We start from the raw sequence: 18,049 nt of genomic DNA, 5'->3' as shown, positions 1-18,049 counted from the left end.
AAAATAAATTTATTTTGAATTTTAATGAACTAAACGTTCACCAAAAACTTTAGTGAGAAAAATCGAAAAAACGAACTACAAACATATTAACGCCAAACATTCGGTAGAATTTATAGAATATTGTAAAATATATATATATATATATATATATATATATATATATATATATATATATATATATATTCTAGATATATGATACAATCATACAGATAAATTAAACAATAAAAAATTAAAATGAAGTAAATTGAAACAACAAATTTAAAAGGAAGTATACATATAAGAACGTTTCATAAAAGCAAAAAATTAATATTACAATTTTACAAGCCATGTACATATAAAATGTAATTACATTCTATATACATGATATATTCTAGATACATGATACAACAATCAATCAATCAATCAATTAGCTTATAAAGCGCTATTTCCGCGATGTTCAACAGCGCTCCTCAATGAATTTTGAAAACAGATGAGTCTTGAGATCCGCTCTGAACTTCGCAAGTGATGGAGAAGTAGTCAGAGAAGTAGGTAGAGAGTTCCAGAGAAAAGGACCAGAAAAAGCAAAAGCAGATTTGGCAAAAGAGTGTTTAACACGAGTTAAGAAAAAGCGAGAAGTAGAAGACAATCGTAAAACATAACCATATAGATAAAGAAATATGAGTCGTAAAACAATAAAAAAATTAAAATAAAGTAAATTGAAACAAAAAATTTAAAATGAAGTCATAAATTGAAACCAAAAAGAAAATACGACTCAAACAACGCAAACGCTTCTTCCCTTGCGTAGTAGTACATTTTAGGTGTCTTGGGATGGAGGTTTTATTTTGATAAATTGGTTGGATGGTAATTGTGTTTCTGTTAACGTTGACCAAAGACTTGATCAAAAACTTACCTACTGATACACTTACATTGTTCCTATCATTACTTTAATGCACTTAACTACATACTGTGTTAAGTTACCCTCAGCCTTAGTAAATAATAAATTTAAATAATGTGATATGAAAATAAAATTACTCTCAACTAATGTAATGAATGTATGTATTTTGTATTTTACATAAGCACGTGTGTTATGTGTAAACCGCATGTGTGTTGCCAGTGCAAAAAATTAAAGAAGAGATAAAAACATAAACAGCTTACCGATTTAACCAAATTAATGTTGTATGTGTTCTACCTATCCTAACAACAATTAAAATTATCCTTATCTAACCTACCTAACTTACCAATGTTCACTAAATTAACTCAATTATTCATTTCAATTAGCTCAACTTACTTATTAATTCTACCTATTTGTACGATTACGATGAAAAAAGAAAATAAAAGAGGATAAAACATCAAGCAAACAAAACAACGAATGTATGTATGTGCGTGTGTGTGTGTGTGCAAACTCTATATAACCGTGCAGTAATAAAACTCTATATAGCCGCGCAATAAATAAAACTCTATATAACCGCGCAATAAATAAAACTTTACATAACCGCGCAAAAAAATTCTATATAATGAACGTAAAAAAAATGACATCAGACGCCCCTGACCATGTGCCGAGGGACATCTTATCTGTCTTCGACGTTTTTTCGGCTCCTATTTATACGATTTTCATTCATACATTCTCGACATTTCAATCGTTATTATCAATAATATGTTTGTTTGATGTATGCAAAACATACACACAAAATACATGCTTAACGACAATATACTAATATTTATTCTAGTTATGGGATAGTAACTATACAGGAAGAAAATTAAGGAACGTCACCCTAACTTCCTGATTGGCTCGTTTGGTTTGAACACCGGATAACGTACACACGCAATTTATAATATTTTTATTTAACTATTAAAAAAATTTATTATTTAAAAAATTATTTTAGATACTTTTATTTTAATTTAATTTATGAATGTACAAGTAAATGTTTGTGTATATGCCTATATATATATCATATTCATTCATTTATTCATTCATACATTCTTTCGTTCATCTACTTCCTTCCAATTTACTTAAAGAATTCTCTTCAATATTTTATCCAATCATTCTCAAATTAGTTAATTTATCTCTTTCCACCTCTAAATTTCCTACTTCTTATAAGAATTCTATTGTTATTCCTATTCTTAAAAACACATCCCTAGATCCTACCTCTTTATCTAATTATAGACCTGTAACTAATATTACTTTCATCTCTAAAATAATAGAAAAAGTTGTTTTTAATCAACTCTCATCCTATTTAGACTTTAACTCTTTGCTACCTGTATCTCAATCTGGTTTCAGACCTGCTCACAGTACTGAAACTTCTTTACTTAAAATACACAATGATATCCTTCTCTCTAGTGACAATAATAATCTTACTCTTCTTCTTGCTCTTGACTTTTCTTCAGCTTTTGATACTGTTGACCATACTATTCTCTTGAGACTGCTGCATCTTTCTTTTAATATTACTGATTCTTGTCTATCTTGGTTTTCTTCTTATCTCTGTAATCGTTTTTCTTCTGTTGTTCTCAATAATTCTACTTCTAACTCCTCTACTCTTACTTTCGGGGTACCTCAGGGTTCTATCCTTGGCCCTCTTCTATTTATACTCTATACTTCTGAACTACCTCGTATTATTAATAACTTTTCTTTCTCTAGTCAACTATATGCTGATGATTCTTACATTTATACTTCTTTTCCTCCATCTAATCTCAATAGTGTTTTCATAATTTATCTCTATGTCTTTCCTTCATTATCCGTTGGTCTAACTCTATGTGTCTTAAACTTATTCCTTCTAAGTTTGAATTAATTTGTTTTAATAAATCTAAACACTCTATTACTATTCCTCCTATTATCTTACCTGATTCTAAAACTCTTGATGTCTCTCATAAGTTTCGTAGTCTAGGTTTTATCTTTGATTCTACTATGTCTCTCTCTTCTCAGATTAATAGAGTTGCTAGAAGCTCTTACTTTCATCTACGTAGAATAAAAAAACTTTTGCCTTTTCTTGATGATCCTACTCTTCTCCTTCTTGTTACTTCGTTGGTCTTATCTAGGATTGATTATTGTAACTCGCTCTACTATGGTCTTCCTGACTCTATACTCTATCCTTTAAGTAAAGCTTTTAACTCTGCTGCTCGTCTAGTTGCTCGTGCCCCTTTCTTTTCTCATATATCTCCATATCTTGTTCTTTTGCACTGGCTACCTATAAAATATAGAATAATTTTTAAAATTTGCACGTTCATGTATAAGTCTCAATCTAAATTATTTCCTAAGTATTTATCAGATATATTAATTGAACCTAAACGCCCCGGTTTACGATCGTCTTCTTCTTCTCGCTTTTTCTTAACTCGTGTTAAACACTCTTTTGCCAAATCTGCTTTTGCTTTTTCTGGTCCTTTTCTCTGGAACTCTCTACCTACTTCTCTGACTACTTCTCCATCACTTGCGATGTTCAGAGCGGATCTCAAGACCCATCTGTTTTCAAAATTCATTGAGGAGCGCTGTTGAACATCGCGGAAATAGCGCTTTATAAGCTAATTGATTGATTGATTGTTTGATTGATGTTACAACTTCAGCATGGTTTCGAAGCAAGTTATTATTCTATTATTCCAGTATAAAAAAAATCACATGTAAGTTGATAAAAAGTCTTCAAAAAAAATTAAAACAAAAATAATACGATTGTTTTGATGTTTCATACATGGATATATATATATATCTATCCATGGTTTCATATTAAAATTTAAAAACGATGTATCAAAAAATGTATTGTAATCTCAGTTAGTTTATTAACTTGAAAATATTTGTGTGAATTTAAAGGAAATATTTATTAGAACTTTTGATTCCCCCGCTCTTGTACTGAAATTTCAGGTTTTTGTGGCAGTCGAAGGTGCTAGGCCCATGCTTCTGTTTTTCAATCATCACTGAATCTATGATGGCTCCACCCTTCCATTGTAACAGTTAACAACAGCAATTAGCAATATTTAAATTTATAAAAACTTTGCCAACTAAATCAATCAGAAACAGTAAGATTGCCAAGTAAAATTATGGTTTTCTATGATTTATGTTAATTATTATAAAAAAAATGTTTCCTGCCTTTATTGCAGCTAAACAACAAAGGAGTAAGGCCCAATAAAAAATTGAATGATTGATGGATTCTAGTAAGTCTGGCCTATGTTTGAAAATTACTTGATATTTAACTAGAAAACAGATTATTGCCTTCAGCCAATCGAGCTTGGTGCAAATTAAATTGTTCTTGAGTATATGTTTCTTGCGATAAACATGATGATTAGAGTTGAAATTAAAATGTAACCTCAGAAAAATATATGATGGGTAATCGGAACAAGCGCCAAAAAACCGACACTAACCTTATCAACGGACACTTGATCAAGAGACAGATGAGTTTTGTTCAGAATCTTTCGATATGAAAATTAATGTAAATTGAAAATCATATTACAAACATGAGTTTTGCTCAGATATTTAAAATAAAACATTAGCGAATTGATAATCATGTTGTATACAGCAATACTAAAACAACGAAAGTTGAACATTTTCCTCTTGCGAATGAAAGTGGTAATTGGCGTGAACGAACGTTTCAAATGGGATATGTTGATTGTTCAGAATAGTGATGAATGAACGAACGAAAGAATTAATTTATAGAAAAGTAACCTTCATGACTGTGTAACCATAATCGTCACTTTGGAACGCTGACCACGGATACGGAATCTTTATGAAAGGGTCCACGCCTTCCTTGCACCCCTGCGTTGTAACAGAAAATAGAAGAAATATTTATTGAGCGCAAATGTATCAACTTTGAAAAATTTTAAAATTTAATAATTTTCGTGACTGTTTAGGTGAAACAAATCTTATATTAATATCAATATCGAATGATGAGTACAATGAATTGTGTTTTTCTGATGACTGAAATGAACAGGAATTGAAATATACCTACCCCAGACCCGCTGACAATATGAACAGGAGCCCTCGGATTGACGTACGGACGTTCAGCGCTGCCGTTGCAAACCTGTGAGAACATTAAAAAACGTAATGCAACCTTTCACAATAAAAAAATTACATGTTTAAAATATTTTGGTTTCATTAAATTATTCAATTAAAATATTTATCCCGAACAATTACACGGGTGGCAGGCAAGATGGTCTAATGGTTATAGCGCCTGGTGCTATGGTGGTAGCCACCGGTTCGACCGCCTACACATGCGATGTGTCTTATCCGTCGAAGTTGTTCATCAACATGAGGTTGGAGGTAATAAGGGAAAATTGTAATGGAAAGTGGTCTATCGTGGAGTGGAGCAAGTCAGGCTTGTAGGGGGTCGGAAAAAATGTCGAACGTTAAAAATTAAAGTGGTATGTCCACGTGGTAAAATATTGCTGCCCATCAAATAAATAAAAATAAAAAATAAACAACAATATATAAACAAATTAATATATATATATAAATCTGTAATAAAAGTAGGGAAAAAAGAAAATATACAGTGAGATTGTAGACCGGCCACATCCTCTCATATGAATGTTCGTGAGCTTGGAAATGCAGGTCGACGCCGTACTTGTAGAGTAGGTCTTCGATGTTGTACTCGTGATTCATGGGCAGGCCCACACGGATCTGAACGATGGCGGTGTGGTTTCTTCATTTGTCGTATTAATAGTTTTAGATTGTTGTTGCGAAACGCAGTAGCAGTAATAGTACAAAGGGGGATAATGTTTTAAAAGGTTATGAAGCAGAATGAAAAATTTTATGTAGAGAACATAAATAGCATTTAACACATCACGGACATCTTACCTGACTTTTGAATTCAATTTTCATTGTCTTGGTTTTATTTTGAAATCTATCATGTCTTTTTCTTTACAAATTCATTTTGCTACAAAATCTTACCTTCATCTTCGTAGAATAAAAAAAACTTACACCTTTCCTTGATGATCTTACTATTCTGTAACTCGTTACTTCGTTAATTTTATTTAAAATTGATTATTTTAACTCGCTTTATTATGCTCATCCTTATTCTACCCTATCCTTTAACTAAAGCTTTTAACTCTGCTGCTCGTCTGGTTGTTCGTGCGCATCTCTCTTCTCTCAGGCATCTTGTTTTGTACACTTGTTACCTATAAAAAATGGAATAATTAACAAAATTTGCACATTAATGTACGAGTCTCAATCTAAATTAGCTCCCAAGTACTCATCAAATATTTTAATTCGACCTAAACGCCCGGTCAACAATCGTCTTCTCGTTCTCGTTCCTCTTCTCAATTTCAGTTAATATTCTTACGTTAAATCAGCTTTTGCCATTTCTAGTACTTTTCTCTGGAACTCTCTTTCTCCTTTACTAGCAACTTCTTCATCCATCCATCCAACCATTCGACCAACCAATTATCCAACCAACCATCCAACTAACCAACCAACCATATTTTCAAGATTGGGGCAGTGTTCAGGATCGTTGCTGTTGGAGCAGTACATAGGTCGGTGGCACATGCTGATGATCCAAGGACGCTTGGCTCTGTTCGAGGGCTTGTTGGCTTCCTGGCAGGTAATTCACAATTTAAATAACTGGCGTCATGTTAAAAAGTAATAATTTATTTTATTTGTAAGTTTTGACTCGCTTCAAAAAAAGATGAAAACAAAATAATATTAGAATGTTTTTGTAAACAATACAATAATATTTGTTAATCATGGTGAGGTCAGATTAAAGAATATCCTTCAATAACAAAAATAAATTAATTCAATAAATAAAATGAATTAAAAATAAAATTTTAATTTTATGTCGACGACGTTTCATAGCGGAAAAGAAGAGCATGTTGTGGTTAAGATAACTGAAGTCTAAGGTGAATGATGAAAACGTGTGTAATGAACATTAAGATTGTTGTGATTCAACGTAAATGAAAATGAATGAGACGCAATGATTTGCAACCTGCAGGTCCCTGATAAGCCACTTGTACTGTTCAACAATTTGCGTCCAACCGTAGGAGACGTAGTAATAAAATTCAGACGAGAATGAAACAAGGTGCACTGGCCCGACATCAAAACTGCGCAGACATTCAACATTGAATCGTTTAAAGTTTAAGATACTAGAATCGTGCATAAAGAAACAAATTGAAGATCTTTTAAAAAGTTTAATTTATTAATAATTTTAATAAAACTCCGTTACCTATAGAACATTGCGTTGCCATCTCCACCGTATTTGTTGGGCATGGTGAATCGGCTCTTATAGTTGGAAAAGTTACTTTTGTAAAAAAAAAAAAATTTTTTAAATTGAATATACAAAAAATATATTCATTAAAATTACATTCAAAATATTTTGCCACAATAATAATTAAATCATCAATTGAAAACGTTTAAAGGCGTGTTTCCTGAGTCAGATGTTTATCATAGGGCACATTTTTGAAAAACCTTCAGCTCTATTCATCTCTATTTCATTAACTCAGTGCCCATTCAACCTTTTATTTTTCTAAATAGGCTCTATCTCTTCTGCCTCTGACATTTCCATGACATTCTTTTCCGATTGAACAGTTTCCTATAAACTCCCTCCAAATCTTAGTCCTCTTCTTTGAATCTAAAGCATTGTTAGCAGCTAATTTTTTACGATCTTTACTTCTTTAGTCCTCTTCTTTGGATCTAAAGCATTGTTAGCAGCTAATATTTTACGATCTTTACATTTATTTGAATTTTACCCCATTTCTTCGCATTTTTATTTCTTTGTTATCCTTTTGGACATTCAGTAAATGTCAATCAATCATCGTTTAGCGTCCAGAGACCCAGTTCTCCCTAGGTAGGACGTTGTTGGACGTTGACCCCACATTCAGTAAATGTGGTAGTATAAATTTATACATTAAAAAATCAAAGACTTAAAATAATTTTCGTATAGCCCAACTTTTACATAACCCTCTAAAATAATATTTTTTCTACCAAGTTTAACTTCATTAACAAAGGCGCCAAAAATTATTATTTTAATAAATTAAAAAATAAATAAGCAAACAAAATGGGAGGGCCTACTAAGCATTTTCATGGTTACCAGGGGAGGTCATGTATGGTACATAAGCAGCAAATGACTGCACCTGCCTCATGTAATCATCACCAACTCTGGAATTATCCTGCATGCATGTTTGTTTGTGTGTTTGTTTGTGTGTGTGTGTGCTGAGTATGCGTGTGTGAGATGGGTTTGTGAGAAATATTCATGTACTGTGTGTGTGTTGAGTATAGTATGCGTGTGTTGTGTGTGTGTATGAGAAAAGTATCCATGTGTGTGTGTGCGCGTGTGTGTGTGTGCGCGTGTGTGTGTGTGCGCGCGTGTGCGTGTGAGAGAGAGAGTATGCGTTTGTGTGCTTGTTTATGTGTGGCTTGATGTGTGTGCCACATCAACACGAAATGGAATTTAGAGAAAGTGAAGAAAGTGCAATGAAAAATTGGCTATTACGTTTATAAGTGATATCATATTAATATTGTCAATACATACATATATGACTTTGCTAGCTGAAAACTGACTACTAAAACAGTTTCAACGGAAACAAGCGGAAGATTTTTGAATAAATAAAAGAAAGTAATTAAATGTACTTACGACATCCATGTCGTAGGCGAAATCTCCTGATAGGGCAAAAAACAACACATTGTTATACACGCAGTTGAAAGTTGCATTAAAGGTTTACTATAGTGTAAAAATCAAAATATAGCCATGAAATTCAAAAATTTTTGTATTAATGTTTTTCAGAATTTAACTCGTATGTTTAATATCATTTCTAATCAATGTACATAAAAATTTACAACTGCTTAAAAATAATTGGAGCATAATGTTCATCATTGATTAGAACAAAAATCATCATTTTCCATTTCAAAAATATATTTAATAAAAATTCTTACACCAAAAAAAACGAGTGTTGAAAAACTGAAACACCATAAGCGAACAGTGAAACAAGGAGTTGAACATTTAAAACAGGTGGGGGACAACGTACCAACATGGAGAACAGCATCAAACAGACTTTTCTGAACCTCCTTCTGAAGACTGGATATGGACTTGCCATTTATTGTGCCCATATCGCCCACCACGGCAAAAGTCGGACTCCAATCTTGACCTTATGTATTAAGAATGTTTAATTCAGGTGATCCGTGGACGTCTTTACAAGCTCATTGCAAATGATATAATTTTATATATAAATGAAAAATACAATATCAATATGTAATTATATTTTTCTCTACTCCCTGCTTAAATCATTGAGTCCCCGTAAACCATATTTGTTATGTGTAATAAAAAAAAACTAAATTAAATTTGAATATAATGAAACAATCATGTCATCTCTTAATTTTGAAAAGTTAACTATCAACAGATATATGCGGCTATGGACCTCAGTTTGAAGATTCATTCAGATTGAGAAACTGTTGCCATTTGGCTGCATTATTTAAAAATATTTGATTTTAATGGAAACATTTAAATACTATAAATTTTTACACTAAATTAAAAACAATAAATCAAAAATACCTTCGACATTTATATTATTCAAAACATTTAACCAAGGTACAAATGTAAAACTGACCTTCTTTCATGGAAGTGAAGAAGAAAATATCACTCCATCTGCCTGTATCACTGCCCACGTGATATACTGTAATGTTGAACAATTGTATTGCAAGCACTTCAAACCATCATTTCATTGTTATGGCATATGCAATGCTTACATATTGACAGATAATAATTTATCCACTCTATATAAAAGTCAGTATTAATTACAGCATTAAACCTTTAGACATTTTAAATATTTTATTGATAAAAGACCAGAAGCCTGCAAGGCTCGTACAGCAGTCAAACATTGTTTATTTATACTAGATATATAACCCATTTTGTAGTGTAGTCAAGGCGCAGTTTATCAATGATGGGTTCCAGTAGCTTAATGGAACATATGCCAATTAAACCTTAGCAAAAAAATATGCTAATTACCCCTTAGAGCATTATGCTAATTACCCCTTACAACTCTTGAAGATGCCTTTTATGATGCACAAAGGTATATATATATATATTTTATTATATATATATATATATATATATATATATATATATGAGTGTAATGTAGGTAGATGAATATTATCACAGACCATAAAATGTGTTAGGGATGAGACCAGTTAAAAGTACTTTGTGAATAAAAAATTTTCTTTTTTCACTTCCACCATCTTCGAACAAAATTGCTTCTCCTTTGGCCACTCTGTCCATACCAGCACCTGCTGAATGGGAGCCATATTCAACAAATGAACCATCAGAATTATCTTGCGTAACCCAGGTTACTATCATTTGAGTCTCATCGTCTAAAGAAAAACATGGATTATCATTATGTTATACAGTTATACATATATTATAACAATCTATAAATGATTAAAATAAAAAATATATTATATGTTATCTATATTATAAATTTGGAAATTTTATGAATTAAAACTTTTTAAAATTTAAACAATAATAAATTCAACCCCACTTCCATGGGTTGATGTATTTTGTCTGGCTGTGTGAAAAACCTTCGTGGTTCCACCACTTTTCAAGGAGAGCAAATCACAGAATTTCTTCAGCAGAGTCAAACTCCCAGGCACAAGAAGATAACAAACAAAAATAACAAAATTCTTTTTTAACTAAACATTTTTATATATACAAAATTCATTTTTACTTTTTTACATTTGATTTGTTCAATTTCAATATAAAAACAGAAAATCACAAGTCAACGAAATTACCACACAGTTCATTTAATAATTCAGATAACTGGAAGATACCATCTGCGGACGTTTTTTACAATTTTTTCCTGTTTGAATTTAAAAATAATAAATAATTTATTTAAAACAATCCGAATCATATGATGGATAAGGATCGCTCACCTGATTGTAAACAAAACAAAAGTGCAATCCATTATATTATATGTATATATATATATATATATATATATATATATATATATATATATATATATATATATATATATATATATATATATTTATTCTATCTATTCAATTTATCTATATATAGAATATAAAAAAAACATATAGTTAATTATTGCGTGTACATATATATATATATATTATATATATATATATATATATTTATATTATATATATAAATATATATATTAGGGATGCACCGAAGTTCGGCCCCAGTTCCGGCCAAAATCCGGCTTTTTTTCAAATCCGGTCGAATCCGGCCCCGGCCGGATTTGGTGGCCGGATTTAGGGCCAGATTTAAGCGTCTATCAACTTTTAAAAATGTTATAAACAGAAAAAAAAATTTTATTGAATTCATTTAATATTATGTCAATAAGTTAAAGGCTAACGCTAAGCTAAAGGCATACATGACACATAATAACAACATCACTAATTGTGAGATAATCTGGACAATTTTCTTTATGCTTTAACATGGGTTATGCATAAATTATAAGCTGATCTTTGCGTAAAAGAACTTGTGCACGTGTACATACTATATATTGATAATTGCACATGACGGATCATATAGCTACATAATATATATATATATATATAGAGAGAGAGAGAGAGAGAAAGAGAGAGAGAGTGAGAAAGAAAGAGAGAGAGAGAGAGATACATAAGCACATAATTTAAGAAAGGTTAGGCTAGGTATACATGACACATAATTACAACATCACAAATTGTACGGTGAGCTGGACAATTTTCTTTGTGCTTTAACTTGGGTTATGCAAATATGCATAAATTATAAGCTGATCTTTGTGTACAGAATTTGGCCACACAACTTATTCATATATTTGAATTAAATAACTATTTGCTTGGTGTTAATTTTTGATGTTCAACATGTAGATAACCGTAAATATGAGTATTTTTTCTAACTTATGTAAAATGGTAACTAAAATCCGGCCCCGGCCGGTTTTTGAATTTTAAATCCGGCCAAGTTCGGCCCCGGCCGGATTTGAAAAACCTGAATCCGGTGCATCCCTAATATAAATATATAATGTAGGGTTAAGTTACGTACTATGGCTCAACTCTTAAGCAATAAATAACCATGTATCAACTATAAATTTAATCAATCAATCAATCAATCCATAAATTTTTTAAAGCTCATGTTCAACAGCGCTCCTCATTAAATTTTGCAAACAGATTAGCTTTGAGATCCGCTCTTAACTTCGTGAGCTAGTGAAAAAAGATGAGAGAAGGACCAAGAAAGAGGAAAGCAGATTTAGCATATGATTAACAGCAATTAAAAAAAAGTGAAAACACGAAAACGGTTGTAGAACGGGTCATTTACGTTTGATTAAAATATTTGATAACAAATACTTAGGAAATAATTTAGAATGATATTTTACTGGCAAACAGAACTAAAGAAACTTGAAAATGATTTAAGATCAACCGTTAGAAAAATCGAAAGTTAAATGGGAGTTAATTAACGTCGAACATGCTGTGATTTTCATCAATAATTGCATATATATATATATATATACATATATGAGTTATTAAGTTTTTTTTATTGTACCTCCTCTCCAACGCAAATCCATCTTGGTCTAAATGTTTTGTATTTTTATTTATCGGCTGTGTTATAAATTAACTTATTGGTGAGAAAATTGGATATAATTGTGAGTTTGGCAAAATTGCTAAGAACCTGTCACCCAGGACGGATCTCCGATTTAACCCTCTTCTGTTATCTCTATAAACCTCTAAACGAACCACCATATTATAAAAAACTGTAAACGGATCTAGACTATGCTGACGGGGGGCCAAAAGTTTTACATTTGGAAATTTGACCGATGAGCCAAGAAATTAGCCAAAATATTTGCTAGTGTGGTCAAAATTAGGCTGTCGACAGTTTATTCCTGTTTATAAGATGAATTTTACTGACTTTCAATATGAATGCTGCTACACTGATTGCAAAAGTTGAATTCGATGGGTTATTAAAGGGTTTCTAAGGTATGGTCTGAAAAAATGTCCATTTTATTATATGCCATGCTATACTGCAAGAATATTTATTGAAATTGAATGTATCCAACATTACATGATATTATATTTAAGATATTGTAGCTATTAAATGTATTTTTTCTAATTTTTTCGCAATTTCTTTAAATTGAAGTAATGTTTCTAAGGTTAGAATTTAATATAAAGTTATTGCATTAGAGATAATAATAATAAGACATTAAAAAGTAAGATGTTATTTGAACCTGGGCATTGTTCGAGATTAGCGTACAAAAGCGAGTGTCGAGTGAGCTTTTGTGTGCATTTCTTGAATTGAATTGAACATTCAAGTTTTGTATTTCGTTCAATCAAATTTGTCTTGTGTATTCCAAGTAATCCCTTCACAAAGAAGACCTGATCGAATTCATGCTTGACTAATTTACAAGCAAAGAGATTAACTGGTCTCATTGTTACAAAGATTTGAAAACAAATCTTTTTATTAAAATATGTCGTCTACAATTTATTTTACCAATTTATTACAGAAAAATTATTTTCAACATAATCATTACTTTTTTCTTCTTCAGTTGTGCCTCAATGATGTAGTAAAAAATTTTGTGGAGAAGGTTTCGTTTTCCTAAGAACAGCTGGTGACCATTTCTTGTTCTTGGGAACAAATAACACTAAATATATCAAATCTTTCAAAAAGGCCGATGTGTCTCCGGATAGAAAATTTGCCAAAGTGGCATTTTCAGTAAAATTCTACTCTTCTGGCAAAAACCATGAAACTTATTCTTTATAATATAATATGAATAATATGATGCACAGTTGAAATTCCAGAATTCATTCTATCATTGGGCCGGGCGTGGCATAAATCGATGGAATGGGTTAAGTCATGACGTTATTGATATGAGCAACTTAAAAGCCTTCAAACTTTCACTTAAAGAAACTGTTATCAATGTTAATTAATTGTATATTGTTTTTTATTTCCTTATTAATCTAAGTGCGAATGAATGTATACCATCCGAGTTAAGTTGAATGGACATATTTCTAAATCTGGTTATGTGACTTTATTCGATTATAATGTTCGTGCAAGTATTGTTGTAAGAGAGGCGTAAGAAGTAGCTTGGAGAAAAATAAAAGTTGTTAACCCATCGTTATTTTGATAATTCTTACTTTTATTTTAATAGATGTTTCATTTTGTAAAAGACCCGGGCAGTAGACTGCTTTCCTCTAACTCCGGCTCAAATGTTACTGAACACTGATCTGATCATAGAAACATGTAAACTAGAAGAATTAACAAAAGTTATCAAAGTGTACTGATTTATATTTTATTGAAGTTAAATGTGATTGAGTTCATACATTAAGCTAGATGAAAAAAATGATATATGAATGTTTCTACCAACTCCACAGAATAAGATCATTCAGTTGTTTGTTGCAGTTAAGTCGTTTGTAGTTTTATATGCGGAAGAAGTGACTACTGCAATGCGATTATGATTACTAACCTCAATAACAATGAAGAACAAAGAAATGACAACAACAAAGATGAAAAATACGACACCAACTGAGTAACTCACTCTGCTAAAGAACTAATTTTGATGTGTTTAAAGAAACTATATAAACCAAACCAGCACTGAAGATGATTTGTGAAAAATTGAAATATGGCCTATCTGCATGATGAATTTGGATAACAACAGTTTCATTAAATTTGGATAATAATTCTTTTTTCAATTAATTGAACAATTTCCAAAAAATTCTAGTTAGGAAATTTGAAAAGACAAAGATTAAATTGATTAATGCCAACAATTCGGTAGAATTCATCCAATGCTGTATAAAATATGGCCACCTTTCAACATATATATATATATATATATATATATATATATATATATATATATATATATATATATATATATATATATTAGAGTGTCCCAGAAATGCACGGAAATTTTTTTTTTTTAATTAGTTGATGTCTCACCCTCTGAAAAGTGTCTCTTAGGTACAATAATTAAATTGGTGAAGTTACACCTCATTTGAATAAGTTTGAGTGGTTTCCCAAGGGCTTTTAAAATTTTACTATCGAGTTAATTCAAAATCCATATCAATAATCTTAAACAATATGCACAAAATGAGTGAAATAAAGCTAGAAATGCAAACTAGTTTAATTATCTCACTGCAGACATTAATTATAGTTTAAAATATTATTAACAATTACCTGTGGAATGATAATCTTTATTAGAGAATGCAAAAAATGTATATTTTTAACCAGTCAACTCGCTGTGTTACTGGTGTGGTCAACGTAGATCGGTTGCCTGTCCTGCTCTCATCCCTTGTTGATGGCACTACAAAACTTCTTGGAGTTCCAAGGTTAGCATCTGGATTAGGACGAGCAGCTGCTGATGCAGTTCATGAACAGATAAAATCTTGAAAGTGTGAATCAATGGTTATTGGCATGTGCTTTGACACGACAGCTTCCAATACTGGAAAACTCAATGGAGCTTGCACTCTTCTAGAAAAAGCCATGGGACGTAATTTAGTATGGATGGCTTGCCATCATCATAAGTTTGAAGTGCTGCTTGCCGGTGTATATAGTGTTTGTCTTGGAACATCCACTGGACCAGAAATTTTATTCTTCAAAAGGTTTCGTGAAAAATGGACAGAAATGAATCACACACCAGAAGCCAGATCAACCCCTTTGATAATTGTTTCAGATGCAATTAAAGCATTTATCAAATGTCAACTTGAGGTCAGACATTCTCGAGATGACTATTTAGAGTTTCTACTTCTTGCTGCACAAATAGCTGAACTGCAAATAGCTGAAAACACTACCACAAAGTTTTGACAATTTGCGTGCGTCTAAAACATTTTTTGAAACATCTAATATTGATGCCAGTTTTCTTGATGTACTTGTTGAAAACTGGTCAGATACTCCTTCTTTCCAAGTTGCAGCAGTGTTTATAAAGAATCTGGTTTGCATCAATGACTCTGCAGAACGGGGAGTAGCGTTGGTACAACATTTCAATGAAACAATCACCAAAGACGCAGAGCAGAAACAATTTTTGCTTCAAGTAGTTGAACAGCATAGGAAAAACTTTGCAGATTATAATCGTGAACTGCTAGCAAAAAATGAAAATTTTGCGCATTAATTAATATTCAAGAAAAGTGAAATTCAATAAAATCTTTTTTTTCAATCATTTTTGACCTAATTTGAAAAATTAAAAAATAAAAGGCATTGCAGATTTATATATTTTTTCACAATTATATATTTTGTTTCATTTGTATAAACAAATCATAAAACATTTATAATCATATCATATAACACTGTCTAAAAAGTTGGTAGCGAACGATCAAACACCAAAATCGGAAACTTTCGACCCCTTGGGGGACCTCTAAACATTGTCAAAATGGGCTAAAATTTAGCAGGTAAATTACTGTTACCATACAGACATATTTAATGGGGTGAGACATCAATATTTTAAAATTTCATATTTTTGGGACACCCTAATATATATATATATATATATATATATAATACTGTATATAAATATACATGTTGGTGCACGCACATGTTTGTGTATATTCACTTAGAATGGGACACAGACACACAACACAGACAGATGTAGAGAGGTGTGTGTGTATATAAAGGAAAGCATTGATATTGACGAATGCAAATGTAGTCCAGAAGAGCTGCCGAGAAAGATTAGGAGCGTATATAATCGTCAGAGCTACTCAAGCGTTCGTCCACGACTCTATATATTCATCATCCATAATTAGTTAAGTTACAACTGCGAGGTACTTTGCTTAGTTTGCTGGGAGTTTGTCTGTTAGAGAGTTGAAAAGATGGCAATAAAATTATTTTTATCTTCTTTCGCTCTTATCATCTCCATCTCACCTTTCTGCTGCAAAGGTCAGTTCATCTTTTAAAAATTTATTTGTTATATTGGATATTTGTATGTTATTATTTGTGTATTGTCGTTTGTATGTTGATCCTCATTTTTTTGTATATATTTGTTCAAATTTTAAATACATCGGCAACATTTTTAATATGATTCTTAAATTATGACTAAATTGAAAGATAAGTTAATAATTTTGAATCATATAGGTGTCAAACTTTACTCTTTAATGAATTGCTTGTAAGCCGATTTAAACGATTGAAAATCACACGTTGAATTTTTTAGTAAAGTTCACAAGATTACTCTTTAATTGAAAATGTTTACTACATCAACATCAATGAAACTATTTGTGTTATTTTCACATGACATGGAATCCTTATGTGAATCTTGTAAGGGTGCTAATAACTTTCAATTTGTAACCGGTTTGAAAAAATATTCAATTAGTTTATTTCCTCCTCAACATGAAAAATTGAAGTCGTAACTGGAAAAATTAATAGAAAAAATGTTAATTAGAATGCACAAATTATACCGAAAAAAATTTTAGACCTTTTATATAAATTTTGAAGCCATTTAAAAATTCGTTTTTCAAAGAAACAGAGTTATGAGACTGCCAGAAATATATTTCCCGTTGGCAACGTTGACTTTCGCGTTTTATCGAATGAGAGCGTGCATGGCGAGCATGAAAATATAACGATGTAACGTCGATCGCTCCATTTTTGCCTCTGTCGCAATTTATTTCATTATCCTATGATACCAACAGCCTCTATTTATCCATATCATTTATTTATCATCATCAACGTCAAGCGGTTTTATGAGTTCATTTTAAGGATTTATAAATAAAATGTAGTTGGATAAAAGGTAGGAACACAGCGTCAAAACATCGTTCCCATGAAGCAGCGCAATACTAACACCTGTTTGGGTTTTGTTTGAATTCTATGGTCACTTAAGTTTCAAAGGATCCTTTCTGTTAGTGATTGCATGTGGAATTTTTTTAACTAATTATTATTCATAGTTCTAGAAATTCAACAACATGACTTAAAATCTTAAGATAAAAATTTACGAAGATGTTAGTTTTGAAAAAGTTTTATTGAAGAAAACAATGTGTGAAGTTGTGTGATACTTTCGTCAATAAACTTTTTAATAAATGACAAAATATGCAAATTCGTGTGCAGGCTTCTGACAATGACACTTTGAAATTTGACCGACACCACAATGCACACACTGTCAAAGAAAATACATCTATTAATCATTCGAATGCCTTCAAGAAAGTCTCTCATACTTTCCTGCTTGCATCGTTCCTAACTTCATTTTTTGACTTCACAGT

General features: G+C 31.4%; 2 protein-coding genes across 2 annotated transcripts; one reads left to right on the top strand and one right to left on the bottom strand.

The window, feature by feature from the left end:
• Nucleotides 1-3,769: 3,769 nt before the first annotated feature.
• On the bottom strand, nt 3,770-10,235 carry HELRODRAFT_62767 (hypothetical protein; the record flags this gene model as incomplete). Its single annotated transcript, XM_009010985.1, has 13 exons — nt 3,770-3,901; nt 4,324-4,371; nt 4,625-4,714; nt 4,908-4,979; nt 5,447-5,575; nt 6,371-6,487; nt 6,876-6,990; nt 7,113-7,187; nt 7,958-8,055; nt 8,520-8,545; nt 8,911-9,030; nt 9,490-9,555; nt 10,043-10,235. The coding sequence occupies 13 exons, from the start codon at nt 10,233-10,235 to the stop codon at nt 3,770-3,772; spliced, it is 1,281 nt and encodes a 426-aa protein (XP_009009233.1).
• Nucleotides 10,236-15,083: 4,848 nt separating this feature from the next.
• On the top strand, nt 15,084-15,978 carry HELRODRAFT_159064 (hypothetical protein; the record flags this gene model as incomplete). Its single annotated transcript, XM_009010984.1, has 2 exons — nt 15,084-15,199; nt 15,726-15,978. 2 exons carry the CDS (start codon nt 15,084-15,086, stop codon nt 15,976-15,978), a joined length of 369 nt encoding a protein of 122 aa, XP_009009232.1.
• Between the last annotated feature and the right edge of the window lie 2,071 nt (nt 15,979-18,049).

Source organism: Helobdella robusta (genome assembly GCF_000326865.2).
Source record: "Helobdella robusta unplaced genomic scaffold HELROscaffold_1, whole genome shotgun sequence".
Classification (NCBI taxonomy): Eukaryota; Metazoa; Annelida; class Clitellata; order Rhynchobdellida; family Glossiphoniidae; genus Helobdella; species Helobdella robusta.
The sequence above is the reverse complement of the archived record's forward strand: the minus strand, read 5'-3'. Positions and strand labels throughout refer to the sequence as shown.